This window comes from Suricata suricatta, chromosome 12 (assembly GCF_006229205.1).
Source record: "Suricata suricatta isolate VVHF042 chromosome 12, meerkat_22Aug2017_6uvM2_HiC, whole genome shotgun sequence".
Lineage (NCBI taxonomy): Eukaryota > Metazoa > Chordata > Mammalia > Carnivora > Herpestidae > Suricata > Suricata suricatta.
In genome coordinates this window covers 22,301,130-22,318,152 of record NC_043711.1, presented here as the reverse complement: position 1 = coordinate 22,318,152, position 17,023 = coordinate 22,301,130, and the positions used below count along the sequence as shown (strand labels likewise).

Here is a 17,023-nt window from a genome sequence, read left to right as displayed (position 1 = left end):
AAATCCAAATGACAATGCTGAATACTGGAGCCAGCCATATCTCAAAATACCACATTTCCTAGAATTCACATTACATGAGCTAATAAATGTATTCCTTGCTGGAGTTAGCAAGAATGGAGTTTCTGTCACTTGCAACCCAAATCCTGATGAATGCATTTTCCCACAAGAGGGAACCTCATGAAGGCAAAGGCCTTTTCTATTAAGATTACCATTTTAGCCTCTCATAGTGCTTGGAACAAAACAAGAATTCAGGACACACTGAATGAAGAATGAAGAAATATCCCTTCTGTTTAAGGACATGCAGACTTACCATGGATTCATATTATTAAACCACTCTAAACATGGAAAGAAGTTTGCTGAAGATAAAAAGCCTAGCAAAAATATGTCCATGACTCATTCTTCTAACAATGATTTTGTGTCCAAGAGACAAGAGGTATGTTCTCTGTTCAGAACCAAGCACCGAGTGACCATAAGACATTAACAGGGCAGTGAAACACCATAGGAGGACTGTGACTCATGCCTTTATTAACATGGAAAAGATGCAGGAATTTTACAGAGTTAAAATTATTCCACAAATGTCATAAATATAGTAAGCATTTATGAGTCTACTGTTCTGACTGATAAAAACCCTGTATATAAATTCATCTCCACTGTTACATAAACCCTTCATGAGGATTTCCTTTTGTTGTGACCTGGATGTTTGTTCCCTGCCACCAAATTCATAGGCTGAAGACTACCATGACCTATGAGACAGTATGAAGAGGTGGGGCCTTCTGGAGGTTCTCAGGTTTAGATGAGGTCAGGAGGATGGAGCCCCCACGGTAGGATGAGTGCCCTTGTCGGAAGAGTAAGAAATACCAGTGCTTCTGCTCCGTACTCTGTGGAGCTATAAAGAGAAGGTGGCCGTCTGCAAGCCAGAAGGAGGGCCTCACCGAGAACCAAATCTGCAGGCACCTTGATCTTAGACTCTCCAACCTTCAGAACTAAGAGAAATAAACACCTGTTTAAACCGCCTGGTCTGTGGTATTTTGTTACTACAGCCCAAGATGTCTAATGCACGCCCTGACCTTTTTTCAAATCTCCTCATGACCATAGTTTAAGGACTTCCTGCTGGTGGAGACAATAGATGATGTGTGGCTTCTTATTGGCTCCAACTTCATCCAAATACCACGTGGTAAGATGGTAAGAGGTCCCTGGGGCTTCCTCAGTGGAACAGCCCCCCAACATGCTTTAATTTCAGCAACATCTGCATTAAATTTACTCTCTGTTGAGTGTATCAAAACAGATTGCAATTTGGTGATACTGAAACTTTAATAGACTACTGTTTATTATGACATTATCTTTACTAGGATGCTTATTGTTTAAATGTCTGTGAGCTCCAGGAGGAACCACACGTGCCCCACTGAACACAACTCTTGGGAAATGTGGAATAATCTGGGAAAGCAGATACTTGGCAGGCAAGTCTCAGGGGACAGATGCTGTGTGCAGGGCAAACAGCTCCTCGAGGCGGAGGCTGGCGGTCTCTGTGCCTCAAAGTGGGAAGACATCAGGTGCCTAGTCTTACTTAATGAAAACATAAAAGACTCCACTTAATTGCTCCAAGATTATGCAGGGCGTTTTTTCCTTCTTTAAGGTTGAGCTTGTTAATTTCTGCAGCTGTGATGTTGGCACAATTGCAGCCTCAAGTCCTGTTTTCACAACTTGTGAGCAAAATTAAAACTTCCCTTCTTAATTAAAATTCAAGCCAAGCGAAAATTAAATTCTTACTGCAAATGGAGGCATGGGGAGGCCTCAGGAACACCTGTTCCAAAGGTATGATGGACAAACTCAGACAAACATACCCAGTTGAGGGTGCTTTTGGCCCTAAGGATGAGCTATTGCCATCGGCGGTGCTTCGGCCGTTCCAAGCTCTTCCTCTGAGGGCAGTCAGCTCTGGGGCAAGGAAACCTCAGGTCAAAGTTTCCATTTCTTTTGTTTCTAAAAATTTTTAACATTTATTCATTTTTGAGAAACAGAGGCAGAGCGCATGCAAGAGAGGATCAGAGAAAGAGGAAGACACAGAATTCCAAAGCAGGCTCCAGGCTCTGAGCTCTCAGCACAGATCCTGACATGGGGCTTGAACCCATGAACCACAAGATCATGACCTAAGCCAAAGTCGGACTCTTAACTGACTGAGCCACCCAGGCACCACTCACATTTTCCATTTCTTATCCCTTTGGTCAGAATTTAAAATTTAGCTCAATTATGACTTATTCCTTTCCAGGGTAATAACAATGATAATAATAGTTACAGTAGTAATAATAGTACTAAAGCAAACTCTTGTCCAGAAAGATCAACTCTCGTGCGCCTCACACCCCAACTCCTCACTTTTGGTGCAGCTGAATCAACTGCTCCACTGAGAAAGATGTGGAAACCACGTGCAGTTCGAAATGCTTGTATGTGTGTACGTATGCTGTGCTGCCATGCCTATCTGCACCCTGACAACAGATGTGACAGACTTGAATGTAATCTTTCATTTTCTCCTAATGGGAGGGGGGAAAATTTAACCGTGAACATGAAAGGAAAACATTACAGGGTCATTAGCTCCATCATAATTCTCAAGGGATACTCACCTGGATACTGCCTAAAAAAGCCCTTTGCACTTCCAAAGTACTGCCATATGAGGGACGGGTCACGATCAAAGTTATCTACAAAAACTTTGTTTAGGGATTCGGACCAATAAACCCCATTGACGATTGCTGGGTCTGAAAAGAGAGAAAAGAGGAATGTTACAAACCAAAGCAAGAGAGAACCCCTCAGAGCTGGCAGATAGCAGCAGCATGAGGCTCCTCTTCCAGGAAGCTGTGAAAAAAGTTACAGCTTCCCAAATGTTTAGCTCCTAGGAATTCTATACATTAAAAATTCCTCATCCTGCCCATGCCCCCAAAGCCACCCATGAGCCTTTATTGATGATTCCTTACTTGGAAAACACATCCCTTTATTTGTAACTTTCAACCTTGCACAGCACAGAGTTCTTGAGAAAGCAGAGAGAGACCTTCTTAGCATTGCTTTCTACCTTTGCCTCTCCTGAGTCAGAACCCAGCAATAAAAACAGGAAAGATGTGTTTTCTCACACTGCAGTGACCTCAGCCAACATGGTCCTGTTCCAATTCTCCTCACCTCTGACTTCGAAGTTTGCTTTTTAAATAAATGAATAAATAAAGTGGAATTACGTAACTGCATCTCTCTGCTTCTTTTGTTCAGCACATGGTGAGGAACCATTTCACTTGGCCTTCTGCTGTGCCCCTTTGACCAGTAAATGGCAGAAATTCCAAGCATTTATGGAAGAGATGAATGAATGGATAGATGAATAAAAAATAGGTTGCTCACCACTGTCTACTCTTGTGCCCTTGTGATCCCATGAACAAATCTCTTCCTCACCCTTGGCAGCCCACAGCTAACCCTTTGCCTTCCGTCCACAGATAAAAATTAAGGCCAAAGACAAAGAAGAAAAGTAAGCAAGTATTTTTTTACATGGTGGTTGAAGCAAGATGGATCCCTAAGGATGATTTGTGACCATTTATTTATGTTTTTGATTTCTGAAGATCCTGTTTCAAAATGATGCCACATAAAGCATAATTCTGTTAAGAGGGGGAATCACTATCCAGGCCCGGCATGATGAGGGTACAAAAGACGACATGGGAGCATGTTAATGATGAGTAAGAGGAGAGGGAAGGGCAGAAATCTTTACTGAGTCTTTTCTGTGGCACAAGCACCACGCTTAGCTCATCTCCCGTCGCCTCTACCACAGCCCTCCAAAAATAGGCGCCATTGCTACTCTCCATGCTCCACAAGTGGAAATGGAGTATCGAGAGGTTAGGTTCTTTCCTAAAAGCACCCAACTCATCAATGACAAAGCTTCTGATCTGTGATTTGTAAGATGGGATAATAATACACATCTTAAAGGGCTGTTTGAAAGGCTAAACACATCTACAGAAAAGGACAAATGGTAATAGGCATTCAGAAACTCGTCAATGGAGTAATTCCAGTCACCTGGATTCCAACACCCTCACCAGAACTCCCTGTTGTGGGGCCCCGAATCACAGAAATCCCACCATGGCATCTTTATTCCAAAGATTCCTCCATTCTATACCAGGGGCATGAAGACATATTTGATCACTCTAGTCCTCAAGTTGTATAGTAAGCCAATTAGCAAAATAATGCTAGAAATGTTCATGTGAATTAGGTACCGTGACAAGGAAACTCACTGTTGGCACAGTGCACCCCATCCCTCCTCCATAATGGCCTGCCCATTGCCAGCCTACTGCTCCAAGATGCTTACCTGAAGGGGTATGAGGAAGAGCCTACAAAATGGTGCCTAACCCAGCAGGCAGACACAGTGTCTTGTATTGTCCTATCTCCAGTCTATCTTATTTTTTCAGATCACTCACCCAGATTCCATAGACAAGTAGGATTCTGAATCTTACCTCAAGGGTAAGTGCTCAAACCCTTATAAACTATAATAAACCACATCATAGCCTGGGAGACTGAAAATGACCAATTCTACCTTTTACCACAAAGTAGTTTTGAGAAAGACTTTATCCTCACAATCCTGGAAAATGGAACCCTGTATTGCTCCTGTGGAAGCTTGACAACAATTATTGTGACTCACTCCTTTTACAAGAGCCACTTAAATTAATCCACAAAGATATAAATACAATAATGACACTGAAAACTCCATGGTTCTTGCCTCCTCCATCAATGGCTTCAATTATGTTGCCATCATATAAAAACTTTCCACAATTAGAAGCAAGAATTCCATTTTACTCACTCCCTGTCTCAACATGTTAATCAGTCAAACAGTTTCCAGTTAGAGAATTCTTTTTTCTTGCCTGTGGTTTTTCTGGGGGTAGTAAAAGGCTACCCATACCTCCAGGTCACGCTAGAAACCTAACATTGCCCTTTGGGGACCTGTGAGCACCTTCAGAAATGCAAAAAGGATTCTGATAATCAGAGGCTATTTCAACAATCATTTGGACATTAAACGTTGCTCTGAAATTATGCCTCTTTAAGAAAAGGGGGCTTTGATCTTCCCAGTACATGGTGAACAAGGGCAGGAGAATCACTAAAGAATACAGTCTAGTTAAAATGAGCACTGTGTTACACACACCTATTTGATCAAATATTTGAGATAACACGTCCTCTGGCTTGTAAAACAATCACAGTACATTGATTTCACCACCTTGCTTAGCAAGCGATTTTAAGAGAAGGGGAAGTCTCGAGTTGCTGTCCATTACTTGTCATCTAAGAGATGAAGAAAAGAGACAGGAAAATGATAATGTTATAAAATGGGGCCTTCATCTAAATATCTGGGTTAAAACAGAAAACAAAACTTAAGTTAAAAATGGTTTTCCCAACATCATTGGCAGAGAGCAGACATGAAAGAGCCCAAAGCGTCAGTGCCTCCCATCACATGCCACGTACCCAGGTCCCCAGCTCCTTCCACCGTCAGCTGAGGAGGAGGTGAACATGACATGATGGAACAGCACCTCAGCCAGACGTTCCTCTATGGTGGCTAAGCACATGTGCTTTCTTAAGATCGCTTGCAAAAACAACAGCATCCTCCTGAGCAGTAGGTTTCCCTTTTTCTTGTGTGTGTTTTGTTCCAAACTTTGTTTAAAAGCCCTCCCCCTCTGCCTCTTCTAGGGTTCTTCAGGAGTCAGACTAATCTGAGCTTGGGTTTCACTCTCACCTCTAATCAGCTTAGGGGGTTATGTACTGTATTAGCTTCCTGTGGCTGCTGTAACAAATTACCACAAACTGAGTGACTTAAAACAATAGAAATGTATTCAGGAGGCCAGAAGTCCAAAATCAAAGAACTGGCAGAATGGGCTCCTACTGGGGGCTCTCAGGATGACTCTGTTCCACGTCTCTCTCCTGGCTTCCAGGGGTCGCCAGCAACCCTTAGGGTTTCTTGGCTTGTAGACACAATCACTCCAATGTCTTCCTTCATCTACACAGGGTCTTCCCTCTGTGTATCTCTGTCATCTCTCCCTTTTGTTAAGGAAACCAGTCACTGGATTTAGGGTCCACCCTAAAGTTAAGATGATCTCATCTCAAATCTTTCACTTAGCTACATCTGCAAAGACCCTATTTCCAAATAAAGTCACATTTGCAGGATGTACTAGAGGTTAGGAATGGGGCATATCTTCTGGAGGCCACCACTCAACCCCCTGCATGTATTCAGACTCCCTCAATTATACTACATAATACACCCATATGTCATGGTTTATATGTGTTCTTTTTAAAATCTGAGTTTAATGTGGGTAGGCCTTTTTCCAAGGGAAGGATGTTTAAAAGCCTTTTAATGGAAACAATTCAGATTTTGATGTTTGCATTATAATTTTATGATCTCACCATTCTTCCCAATCTCTGTCAATGGGTCCTACCTACAATGCTCTATGTTGGACTAAAATCATTTCCCTTAATGCCTAGTGTATGTGTCAATGCCCAGCTCTCTGCTCAAAACTCCATGTAACATGGTCATTTTCTTCAATGTCCCTGTCCATTCAGTGTCAACTTATTATTCATGGTGGTCAATGTGAAGTCCAGCAATAGCAGTTATGCTTCCTGCTTCCTCTACTTCTGAGAGATTAAAATTACCTCCAATGCCAGTCAGAAATTGATCAGATGTTCAGCTTTTAATAGACCAGGCAACAAGCAGATGTTTGGAGAGTAAGAGTCCCATACCACCTTTGAGATCTATTTGCAATTTGTATCTGAAGAGCGGTTCACACATCCCTGCTCTGTCTTTATAATGTACCATATAACCCATCAAAAGTCACATTTGTAGTTTCCTTCTTTTATTTCCACCTAAATAACTGCTCTCACCTGGGCTTCCCCATCCCTCAACAAGCCTGCACCTTGCTGCACGGGCTGTCTGATGTTACTGATGGCTGATGTTCTCTCTGCGCCCTCCCCTGCACACTCACACCCCTTTCCATTCTGTTCTGTACTGTATCTTTGAATGAGTACCCCCTCTTGGCATCCTGAAGTCCACCCTCCTGAGTCAATCAGCCCTTTGGGTTCAAGCAAACTTAATGCATGTAAAACACTTAGCACACCAACTGGCACACACAAAATGGCCCTACACACTGGTCATTATTTATGTCAGGTGTGAGCAAATAAATACAGTCCCAAGAAGAGCACCCCACTTCTTCTATCCCTGTTCTCTGCAGCAAGAGGCCCAGGACAGCATCCTAAATGTACAGCACACTGGTCTGAAATGTGGGCTTTGGAGTTGGAGCCTTGAATATGAGACCTCACTTGGCACTTGTCAGTTAGTGGCCTTGGGCTTAACACTTATGTTCCCTGAGCACCACTGTCTTCTTTAACCAGAGCGGCTCTTGCTCAAAGGCTTCTGAGACAAGGCGTACAGGGTGCTCAGCAGAGGGAGGCCTCCATTACCATCAGTGGGTACATCACTAGTCACAGCTCGAGGGTGAGTTCCCCAAATCACCATCCAAGGCAGTTCAGCTCTCCTTGGGCTATCCAGATGAAACTTTACCTCAGCCTCCTCCTCCCTTCCTCCAATTATCAGGGCAAGGTACTCTTAACAACTCTTACATTCATTTGTTCACCCAACAAATGTTCACTGAGCACGCACAATACTGGGCACTCAGCAGTGAACCAGACAGACCACGAAGTGGACACTTCAGTCTGAGAAGGGATGACAATGAGGAAATAAAGGAAGATCCAAACATAAGTGGATGTGATGAAGCAAATAAAAAGGGATAGTAGGCTTGAGGGTTGCCACATACGGGAAGGGGAGTTACTCTAACTGGGTGGTCCAAGATTACCTCTTTGAGGAAAGACCTAACTGCTGAGAAGGTGTCAGTTTAAAAACACCTTGACCAGGGTACAAGCTTCAAGCCAGAGTGAGCAGCAAGTACAAAGAGCCTGAGCTGGGAAGAAACCTGTGTCCTGGGGAACAGCAAAACAGTGGGGTCCTTGAGGCCCCACAGCCAAGGGGGAAGAGGTTTGAGATTGGGCTGACAGGATGGGCAGGCCATGGTGAAGGTCTTAGCAGATGGACAAAGTTTCCTGCCAAGCGCACATTTTCTCACAGACATAATCTGTGCTCCACCAGTGCCAAGGCCCACCACACTTTTATTCATGGTTCCAAAATCAAATTTCTTCTCTTATGAAATCTATAGCCAGCATAGCCTACTTCCTTCAAGCAATCAGGATCTTTACGGATGCCTTAGCACTTGAGTTTCCTCTCCAGACCTCAAAGTCACCTGATACGCTCCCCACCTTTTTTCTCAATATCATTTAGTCTCCAGTGAATTAGCAGCAGCACTGAATTAACTTGACATTTTCTACCACAAAGTATGGGCCCATTTCTAGCAAATCTGAGTGTCCATGAATAATTACAGGGTAATCTAGAATTACAAACCACTGTTCACCCAAAAACCATTGAAGGGAAGGGTCTGAACTCATGTTCAACTGGGTTTCTGAAGTGTGGCCCTTGTAAAGAAGGTTATTTCCTGCTTTGAACAAGCTGGAGGACGGGTCTTAGGCTTGCCTAAAGGTCTTTGAAGGGGTGTGACTCCCGGATGTGAAATCACAGCAGGCACAGGGAGAGCTGGGGGACTGAGCCCACGTAGGAACTGAACCACACACAGGGAGAGCGGCTGGATGGTCTTCATGTCTCCCATTTCAGCATGTAAATGCTATCTCTCATTCATTCTAAATAGGTCACAGATTAAATAATGAATAGTTTTGATGCTAATTACCAAGCACTTATATATATTGGAAAACAGCCATTAATGTGTGTTGAATTATAAAATAGATGTATTTGCCAAACATTTCTTCTTCCTCTAAACTTAGTGATGTGCTAGATATTAAATGCAGGTTGCTTTCCACAAAGCTGGAGTCAATTTCTGGCAGTCCTGAAACCAAAGGGATGAGGAGGATTCATGGTCCAATGCTGAACCACTCTGCATGGGTCTGGAAAGCAAAAGGAATGGGAAACACACCTACCAGTGTGGCAAATCCCAGAAGGTGCTGGAGACTCTCTCAGCTATTGCCTCAGCATGCTAGATGTCAGGATTAATTGCCCAGTGAAATTTCACATCACTGACTCCACTTGTTTGTGTGATTTTTTTGTGTGTGTTTGTTTTGCCTTAAATATATCAACTTTAAATAGCCCTCCCCCTTAACATATTTTAAATTTTGTGGAGAAATTCACATTTCTCCCATCTCATCACTCCTTATTCTCCTGGAACAAACCATTCTCAAGTCTTTGTCGGAGATATTAAGAAGAGGAAAGCAAGATGATAGAAATAAAAGTATAATGATGACGAAGACAGCGGCAGAGGCTGCCATTTCTAGAACATTTGCAACGGGCCATGTCCCATGCAAGACAGCTACAACCTCCTCTTCCTACCCCATTTTCCACATGAAGAAACTGACCCTTGGAGCATTGAAGTTCATTTCCCCAGGACATCACCTTACCCACCGAGGAGATTAGCTAAGTTCCTCGTCCAAACTATTAGATGAAAGATGACTTGAGTGGAGGCCTTGAACTCTATTTACTGCCTACCAGACAGTAAGTAAAGGGAGGGAGCAAAGGCAGGCACAGGATGTTTAGCCTAGACACTAGGTAACAGGTGACTTACAGCAGGCTGCTTGTCCCCAGCTGTCAGCAAATGAATGGAGTGAGCGGTCCCTGGATAAAGGGGCTGGGGTCAGGAAGTCCCCGGGCTGGACACAGCATCTTTGCACCCAATACTCGGGATGTGTGCATGAGCTGAGGAGGATATGGTGAATGAAGATAAGGTAGTGCTGGGAACCAATTCAGAGCTCTCTGCCAGAGTCCCCTAAGGCATCCACCTCGGGTTCTCTGCTGCAGAGCCACCAGGGAAGGTCTTTTGTCACTACCTGCATTGGATTTGGGGTCTGCTTGCAGGGGGGACATTTACAAGGCATAAAATCCTGCATAACACACTCCAGAGTGAAGCTAAGCACATCTCAAGGGGCTTCTGAATCTAAAATGGCATTTATGATAAATTGTAGTTAAGCTAGTATTCGCTAGTGAATTTAAAACACCTCCTTCTTCAGTGTTCATTTCCCCACTAACCGAGTCTCCCTTCAGATCTGTAACAAAAGCTGGAGAACCAGAGCATCATTCCTTCTTGAGGATTTACTCTGGCTGGAAAGGAAACAAGCCTGATCTTGGACAGGTTCAGAGATGGGGTGAGCATAGAGTCACCATTTTTCTTCCAGAAAGTACCAGAACAACACCAGCCTTGCAAATCCCTCATAGCAGTTCCCTGGAGCTCAGCACCCTGCTTGAAAATCTGTGCTAAATAACATGGCCAGTCCACTCAGCCTGCTCCAGAGGCATCGGTCGTCCCCTCTAACCCATCACACAGAGACTGCACCCCACTGCCCGGTGCTCCAAGACGCTCTGGTCTGGCCCAGGACCACTTTTCAAACCCACTTCCTTTCCAGCCTGTAGCATCCACCCACATCTGCACCCTGGGCAAGCTCTAAGGCTTCTCCATTCTTGTCTTTTAATTATCCCATTTATAGTAACTAGTTCTATGACCACTGGACAACCTGGTTAAAGGGTATACATCATGTACTCATTATAGTGTACATTTATTTATTCATTCATGCAGAAAACATTTGCTGAACGCCAAGCACCATGCTAGGATTGGGGGATGAAGCAGTGGGCAAAACCAGACACGGCCTTTAACCCAGTGAAACGGACAGACCAGTGGGGGAGCCAGAAAATCCAATAATTATCAAAATTACAGTCATGATTAATATAAAAAAGGGCAAAACACAATGTTAGCAGACATGCTCTTGGAGAAGGTCCTGTTAGCCTAGATTTCATGGAGCTGGAATCTTCAGAATGAATAGACACTCAGAGGGGAGGGGCAAGGTGCTGCTGGCATTGCCAACTGTAAGTTTAAACACCCACAAGGCAGAAGACAAAAAGGAGGCTGGGGTAGGTGGGAGGAGTCAGGGCCAGGGTACTGGGCAAGGCTTCGAATACCCTGGTCTGCAATCTGCTGTCAATCTCAAGAGTCAGGAGGCCCCTGGAGGGCTTGAAGTCAGAGCAGTAACACCCTTGCTATTTGCAGAGCACCCAGACAGCGGCAGGTGGCCGAGGATGGAGGAGCACGTACAGAGGCTCCCGCTGTCGTTCAAGGGGACCTAAGGGTGCCTGCACTAGGAAGACAGAGTGAGAGAAAGTCCGTGGCACACAGAGAGGAGGAGCTCCGCAGACACATGAGGGTCTAGGTTTTGCACCCTGAAAGCCAAGGTAGAAGCCCTCTTCTTCACAGTCTTAGGATCCAAGCAGAGTCCCAGCAGCAGGCAGCCTGGACATTCCTCTTCACACTAAAACCAAAAAAAATCTTACCCATCAGTCAAGAAGCACTTAAAAATATCTAGGGTATTTGAAACCTTGTCCTATGTTCTGGGGCCGAGTAGGGGGACATAAAGAAACAATTCTGGAGAAAACTAATGTTATGACAAGTCACACGCAATAAAAGACAAACCAGTTGGAGAATATATAGCTGTCATCCTTTAGTAAGAACCCATTCCTGATATTCACAAAGAAAGTCTCCTCTAATTTCAACCTTCGGAAGGGAGAAAGAAATTTAAACGTTCCTTCTTTCCATCTTCTGGACAGGCCTGGCTCCCAGTAAAATATGATTTTGTGGAGCCTGCCATCTGCACTGATGCTATCAGCTTTTTATTGATATTTAATATAAACAGAACCCTGAGGCTAGCAGGTACCCTGACAGGATCTGAAATATAATTGCCAGGAACCATACAAATGCGTGTAGCAATTAAAGAGCCGTCAGGGATATGGCTGGTGCTGACACAGAGCTGCGGGCTGGATAAAGGAGGGATGCGCGCAAGCAGGGAGGCAGAGAGAGCAGAGAGCTGTGGGAAGGAAAAAGGGTGGGAGCCTGGCACATCCCTCCTGCAGCCGACCCAGAAATCCCACACAGGGAGATAAGGAGAATATGGACATTCAAAAAGGGAAATGAAGCCGGCACTTGGTGTTTGTTTCCAACACACAGAGACCAAGCACCGGCTCTCCTGCCTCTGCTCTGAGCTTTATACTGAAGACACAACATGCAGCCTTGAGTCTGGCTTGTGTGGGGGTCCCAGGACAGGGCACAGGAAGGAATCTGTATTCTGCACTGCTTTTAGAGCTGTCACGGCAGAAGCCTGAAACACTGGCTGTGGGTAAGAAAGATGGGGTGCAAAGAGATGAATGGGGAGTTCTGAGTGAGGAAGAAGAGGGCCAGAGCTAACAGAAGGGGAATCCGAGGTGAGCCTCCGAGGAGGACCAAGGAATGCTTCTGTGCCAGTTCCGGTTGCGAAAGCCCTGCCCACACCTATGCTAGTAGTGACTTCACAGGGAAGAGGGCGGTGGTGGGGATAGGTATGGTCATGGGGATGGAGGTGCAGACACAACCTCCGCCCTGTCCTGCGCTCTCTAAGCATCTTTTGAGATGCCCTAGAGCTTTGGTTTTCATAACTGGAAGACATGGGGTGAGAAGGCGAGTGGTGGCTCATGAATAGCCTGGGTTCGGGGTCAGAAGGACCAAGTTTAGTAACAGAACCATTTATGTCCTAATTTGCTCTTAAATTCCCATAAGAGGAGCACACCTTCTCAAATGGAAGGCAGCTGCCAGAAATCTGGGCGGCAAATAGTCAATGGGGTAGTAGAATAAAGGAATCTTTATCTCCTCTTTCCTGAACCATGGATAGAAAGGGGTTTAAACCCTGCACTCATCCCCTCCCAACATACACTTACACACATGTGCATGCATGCGGGCACGCACACACACACACACACCACACACACACACACCCTATAATCCACCCTAGACAAGTGCTTTCAGGTAGAACACAAAGGGACTTGTAAAGACGTTAGTAGCTAACACATTTCACGATGTTAGAGAACTTTTAACCAACACATGGAACCACAGATACTCAGATCATTACTCGGGATGGGGCTATTTTTATTTACCTAGAAGCAAAGAGTTGATTTAAAGGAAGGTGTTAAAGAATCATACAGGAGTTGGGCAAAAACAGGTGAGATGGTGGCCTGGGAATGACCAGGGATGGGAAAATGCGGCTCCAGTGGTTCTGAAGAGCAATGCCCACCATCTCCTCCCACATCCCCCGACATGGGAAATTCACCCCAAAGCCTTAACAGTGTGTGGGATGACAGGGGACATATGCTCTCATTCCTTGTTCAAGAAATGTGTGCTTTTTTTCTTCAATAAACTATAAATACATCCTGTATGTATCCCTGCTCTGAACCTGACAAACTCCTGAAGGCATTCAGATCCAAGAATATAACAATGTAGATGTGGTCACATCATGAAGGGCATTCCAAGTTCTACACCCAGCGAATGTGTAAGCAGGAGTCAGAAATCATCTGAGAAAGTGCAGAAAGAAGCCCCGAGAAGCAGATCATGTTCTCTGCTCGTAAACTGCAGGGAAGATCCGCCCCCTCCCAGAGCTCCTGGGAGGAAGCCAATTTCATGCCAAGGTGGTTTTGATGGATATGGCACCAGGGGGCTAGGGTCACATGGCTAGAACATTATAAGAATTTGCTTTTGATGCCCAATTTCATGTGAAGATCGCAGGTCATAAACTCCCCTGGACTCTACCACTGGAAGTTCAGACTACTCCCCAAAAGCATGATACACACTGAGAATAATGCCAGATGCCAATAATGGTGACCGAGCACTATTAACAGTAAGGTTCCGGCTGTCTTTCCACCTCGTCATCCTGCAAATACTTTCATTGATTATTCTTTGTCTTGCTGAACAATAGCATTTGGGCCCAATTAATTGAGACCAAATGATTGAGTTTATGGGCCTTCAGTAGTCACTGTTCACTGACTCCCAAGCAGCCTCTCCTCTTGTCATGAAAAATCACAGGGTATAGGTTTAATTCTGTTACGTGATTTATCACTAGAATAACCATATAGTTTACCATCCAAACCAAATCCCTTTTGATAAGAGGGCCCTTTTTATTAATACACAGAGATAAGCAGTATCAAGTAGGTCTATCCTTGGCAAACCAAAATAGGCAAGCACCCCATTTAGAACTCACGCCATTCAACACAGAATGGAACTGAGTGACCGTGTGTGTGTCTGTATGTGTATGTGTGCACACTTTGATCTCTGATGTGATCATGATTGCTTAAGCAAAAAGGGATAGAAGAAATAAATCATTTCTAAAATAATACATCAAACACTTACTGTTAACACTTGGCCAATCACTGCATGTAGGATCATGGCCTTTTGAGCACTGGAGCAGGTTCCTGGCTGTGGGCATTCAGCATGCTCTAGACATAGCCAAACTGTTTAACCAATGGTAGAAGAAATGAAGAACATTAATTAATCCACTACACTGTTTAACTGGAAGTTACTCAAGAGTGTTCTGCTGTAATTAAATCAAGGCACCCTCTACTACTTCGTGTTGGGAATCTTTTCAATTTAAAGAACACAACATCCTACTCAAAATACCTCAAAAGATATTGGCCTCTAGAACTAAGATGGTGATGAGTAGGAATAGTTAAGGAGTAGATTTATTCAGAGATGGGTCAACCTGATGCACCTGCTTAATCCTGTTATGCTCCTGGGTCTGATTTCAAGCCCAGCATCCATAAAGGACAAGTCCCTACAAGAAATTCAGGGTGTCACTGGCAAGAAGAGGAAGGTAAAAGTGCCAAACCATAAACATCTTCCTCCAAGTTTCCAGTATGGTCACAAACACCCAAAAAATCTCCTCAGAAGCCTCAAAACCCATGTGACTCAGCATTTCCCCAAGTACTAATTCACTTAAAGAACTGAAATTTGGAGGACCATTTCCCAAGTGAAGCCTTACTATACCATATTGGCATACAAGAAGTATGTTGATCATTCTAAAACTGCATGGCAGACAGAAGGAACTTAATCAAGGGAAGTTTAATACAAAAAGGTAGATCTCTTGGGATGCAAAGAAAAAAAATCCAGGAAGAGAGAAAGAAGTATTTCATGGAAAATAATGCTATAAGTCCAGCAGATTACATGCTACAAATAATAATGAAAAAGAAGAAAATATTGCAACTAATATGAAACCAACAAGACCAGACATATTTAACAGGAACTGCACCCAAAGAGGAAGAAGTCAGTTGCTACAAAAATGATGCATGACAGGAATAGGAATTCAGAAAAGGAGGTTGATCTCCAAAACCTTAAAGGAAGGGCTACTTACAGATTTTTAGCTGAAACTCTTTTTGTAAAAGTATGCTTATAAACCAAGGTTTGAAAAATCTTAGGAATTTTAGTAGTCCAAACTTTATTATTTTCATATTTGTAGAAATACTTGTTTAGAAAGATCTTCTAGTAAGAAAGATGCTAAAACAAACAAACAAAAATGGATGCTGATCCATGTAACCAGTTTGATTAAACAGCTTGGAACACATTTTAAACTGCCAGAAGAACAGAGTAAATCAAAAGTCCAATAACATTTTGGAGTCCTAACACATCTGATGACTAATTTTATTACAACAGTTCACTAGAAATAAGAAAAGCCATCTTTGCAGCTAGTATCCAATTCCACTTTCTCATTTAATCCACTCTGATTTCACCCTTCGGTCTGTTTGATTATCTCTAAATAGCTTGGTTCTCTTTTGTATGTGACTTAAAGGACATGTAAAATTAAAGGTGTTGCTCTTCCAATACCGTTTACATGATTAGAACATAACGAAGTGTTTGTAAGAACTGAAAGCTGTGTTACTCATGAGGTATCCCAAAGCAAGGGTTACCTGTGATACCAGGTCGATGTTTACAAGGTCAAAATAAAGCCTAGCTTGGTCACTGTGTGGTCAGAGGATGGGTGGAATCAGCAACAACAAGAACAACAAAAGATGTGAAGAGAAGATGACAAAGCTTGTTTCAAAAGAATAGCCCATGATGAAAGGTAGAAGAATATTTAAGAGAAAACATATTACTTAAAACAGATATTTAATTTAAAGTTGTTAAAATTTGTTCTCTAAGACATATTACGTATTCTCCATAAATAAATATGTGTGTACATGTATATATACATATATATATGTAGAGAGAGATGTGTGTATATATGTGTGTGTGTGTGTGTATACATACACATATATATATACATATATATATACATACAGAGAGAGAGAGAGAGAGATCTTATCTCTTACAATTGAATTAGGGATAAGACATAGTTAATTAGGATATGGGATCAGTACAAATTCATACCAGAGGGTCAATCCAATCTTAAAGTCTATTTAAGGAAAAAAGGGAAGAAGGGCAAGAAAAAATGGGCTCTTTTGTCTTGAAGTAGCTGACTACAGTGCATTGAGTGGTACAAAAAAAATTAATAACTTTCTGGGTCCTTAACTTTCTCCAGACATTGTCTTTAAAGCAAGAAGGAAAAAAAGGTTCAAATGTTTAAAATCGCTCCAAAACTATTAGCAAAAACAATATGGAAATATATACCAGATGCACAAAGGCATCTTGGGATGAATATATTAAGGACCCACAACTGCAAATTCTAAAATCTATTTAATTGTGCCAAAAAGAAAGACCTTTTGATAAACAAAATGCAGACAGTGTTTCCAAAAAAAAAAAAAAATCTTGAGGTCTTGAGCCAACACTGTTCCTCATCTGGATATTTCAGACTGTAACTAGACCACCAAACCAGACCCTGCTGTCATGCAGGCCCCCTCCGAGAAGAACGACAGAGCTCCAGCCTCAGTCTTACCTGGGAGAGCATGGAAGAATAAATGAATTCTGCAAGAAGTCTCCACTCGGGGCTTTTTATCCTAGACCAAGCACAGAGCTCTTTTGTAGGGGAAGAGAGTAGAAATCACCCTCTAAAAATAGTTTTATTCTTTCCCTTGAAAAATAACTTCTCATTTAATTAACCAAAAACCAAATGACAGAAAGAAGGGAGGAAGGAAGGAAGGAAGGAAGGAAGG

At 43.1% G+C, this 17,023-nt stretch overlaps 1 protein-coding gene across 1 annotated transcript in view; it reads right to left on the bottom strand.

The window, feature by feature from the left end:
- CACNA2D3 (calcium voltage-gated channel auxiliary subunit alpha2delta 3) overlaps nucleotides 1-17,023 on the bottom strand; it is an 833,443-nt gene that overhangs the window by 450,166 nt on the left and 366,254 nt on the right. Inside the window, exon 8 of the mRNA XM_029917881.1 lies at nucleotides 2,613-2,744. Coding sequence (XP_029773741.1) covers nucleotides 2,613-2,744 — 132 coding nt within the window. The remainder of the gene's footprint in view (nucleotides 1-2,612; nucleotides 2,745-17,023) is intronic.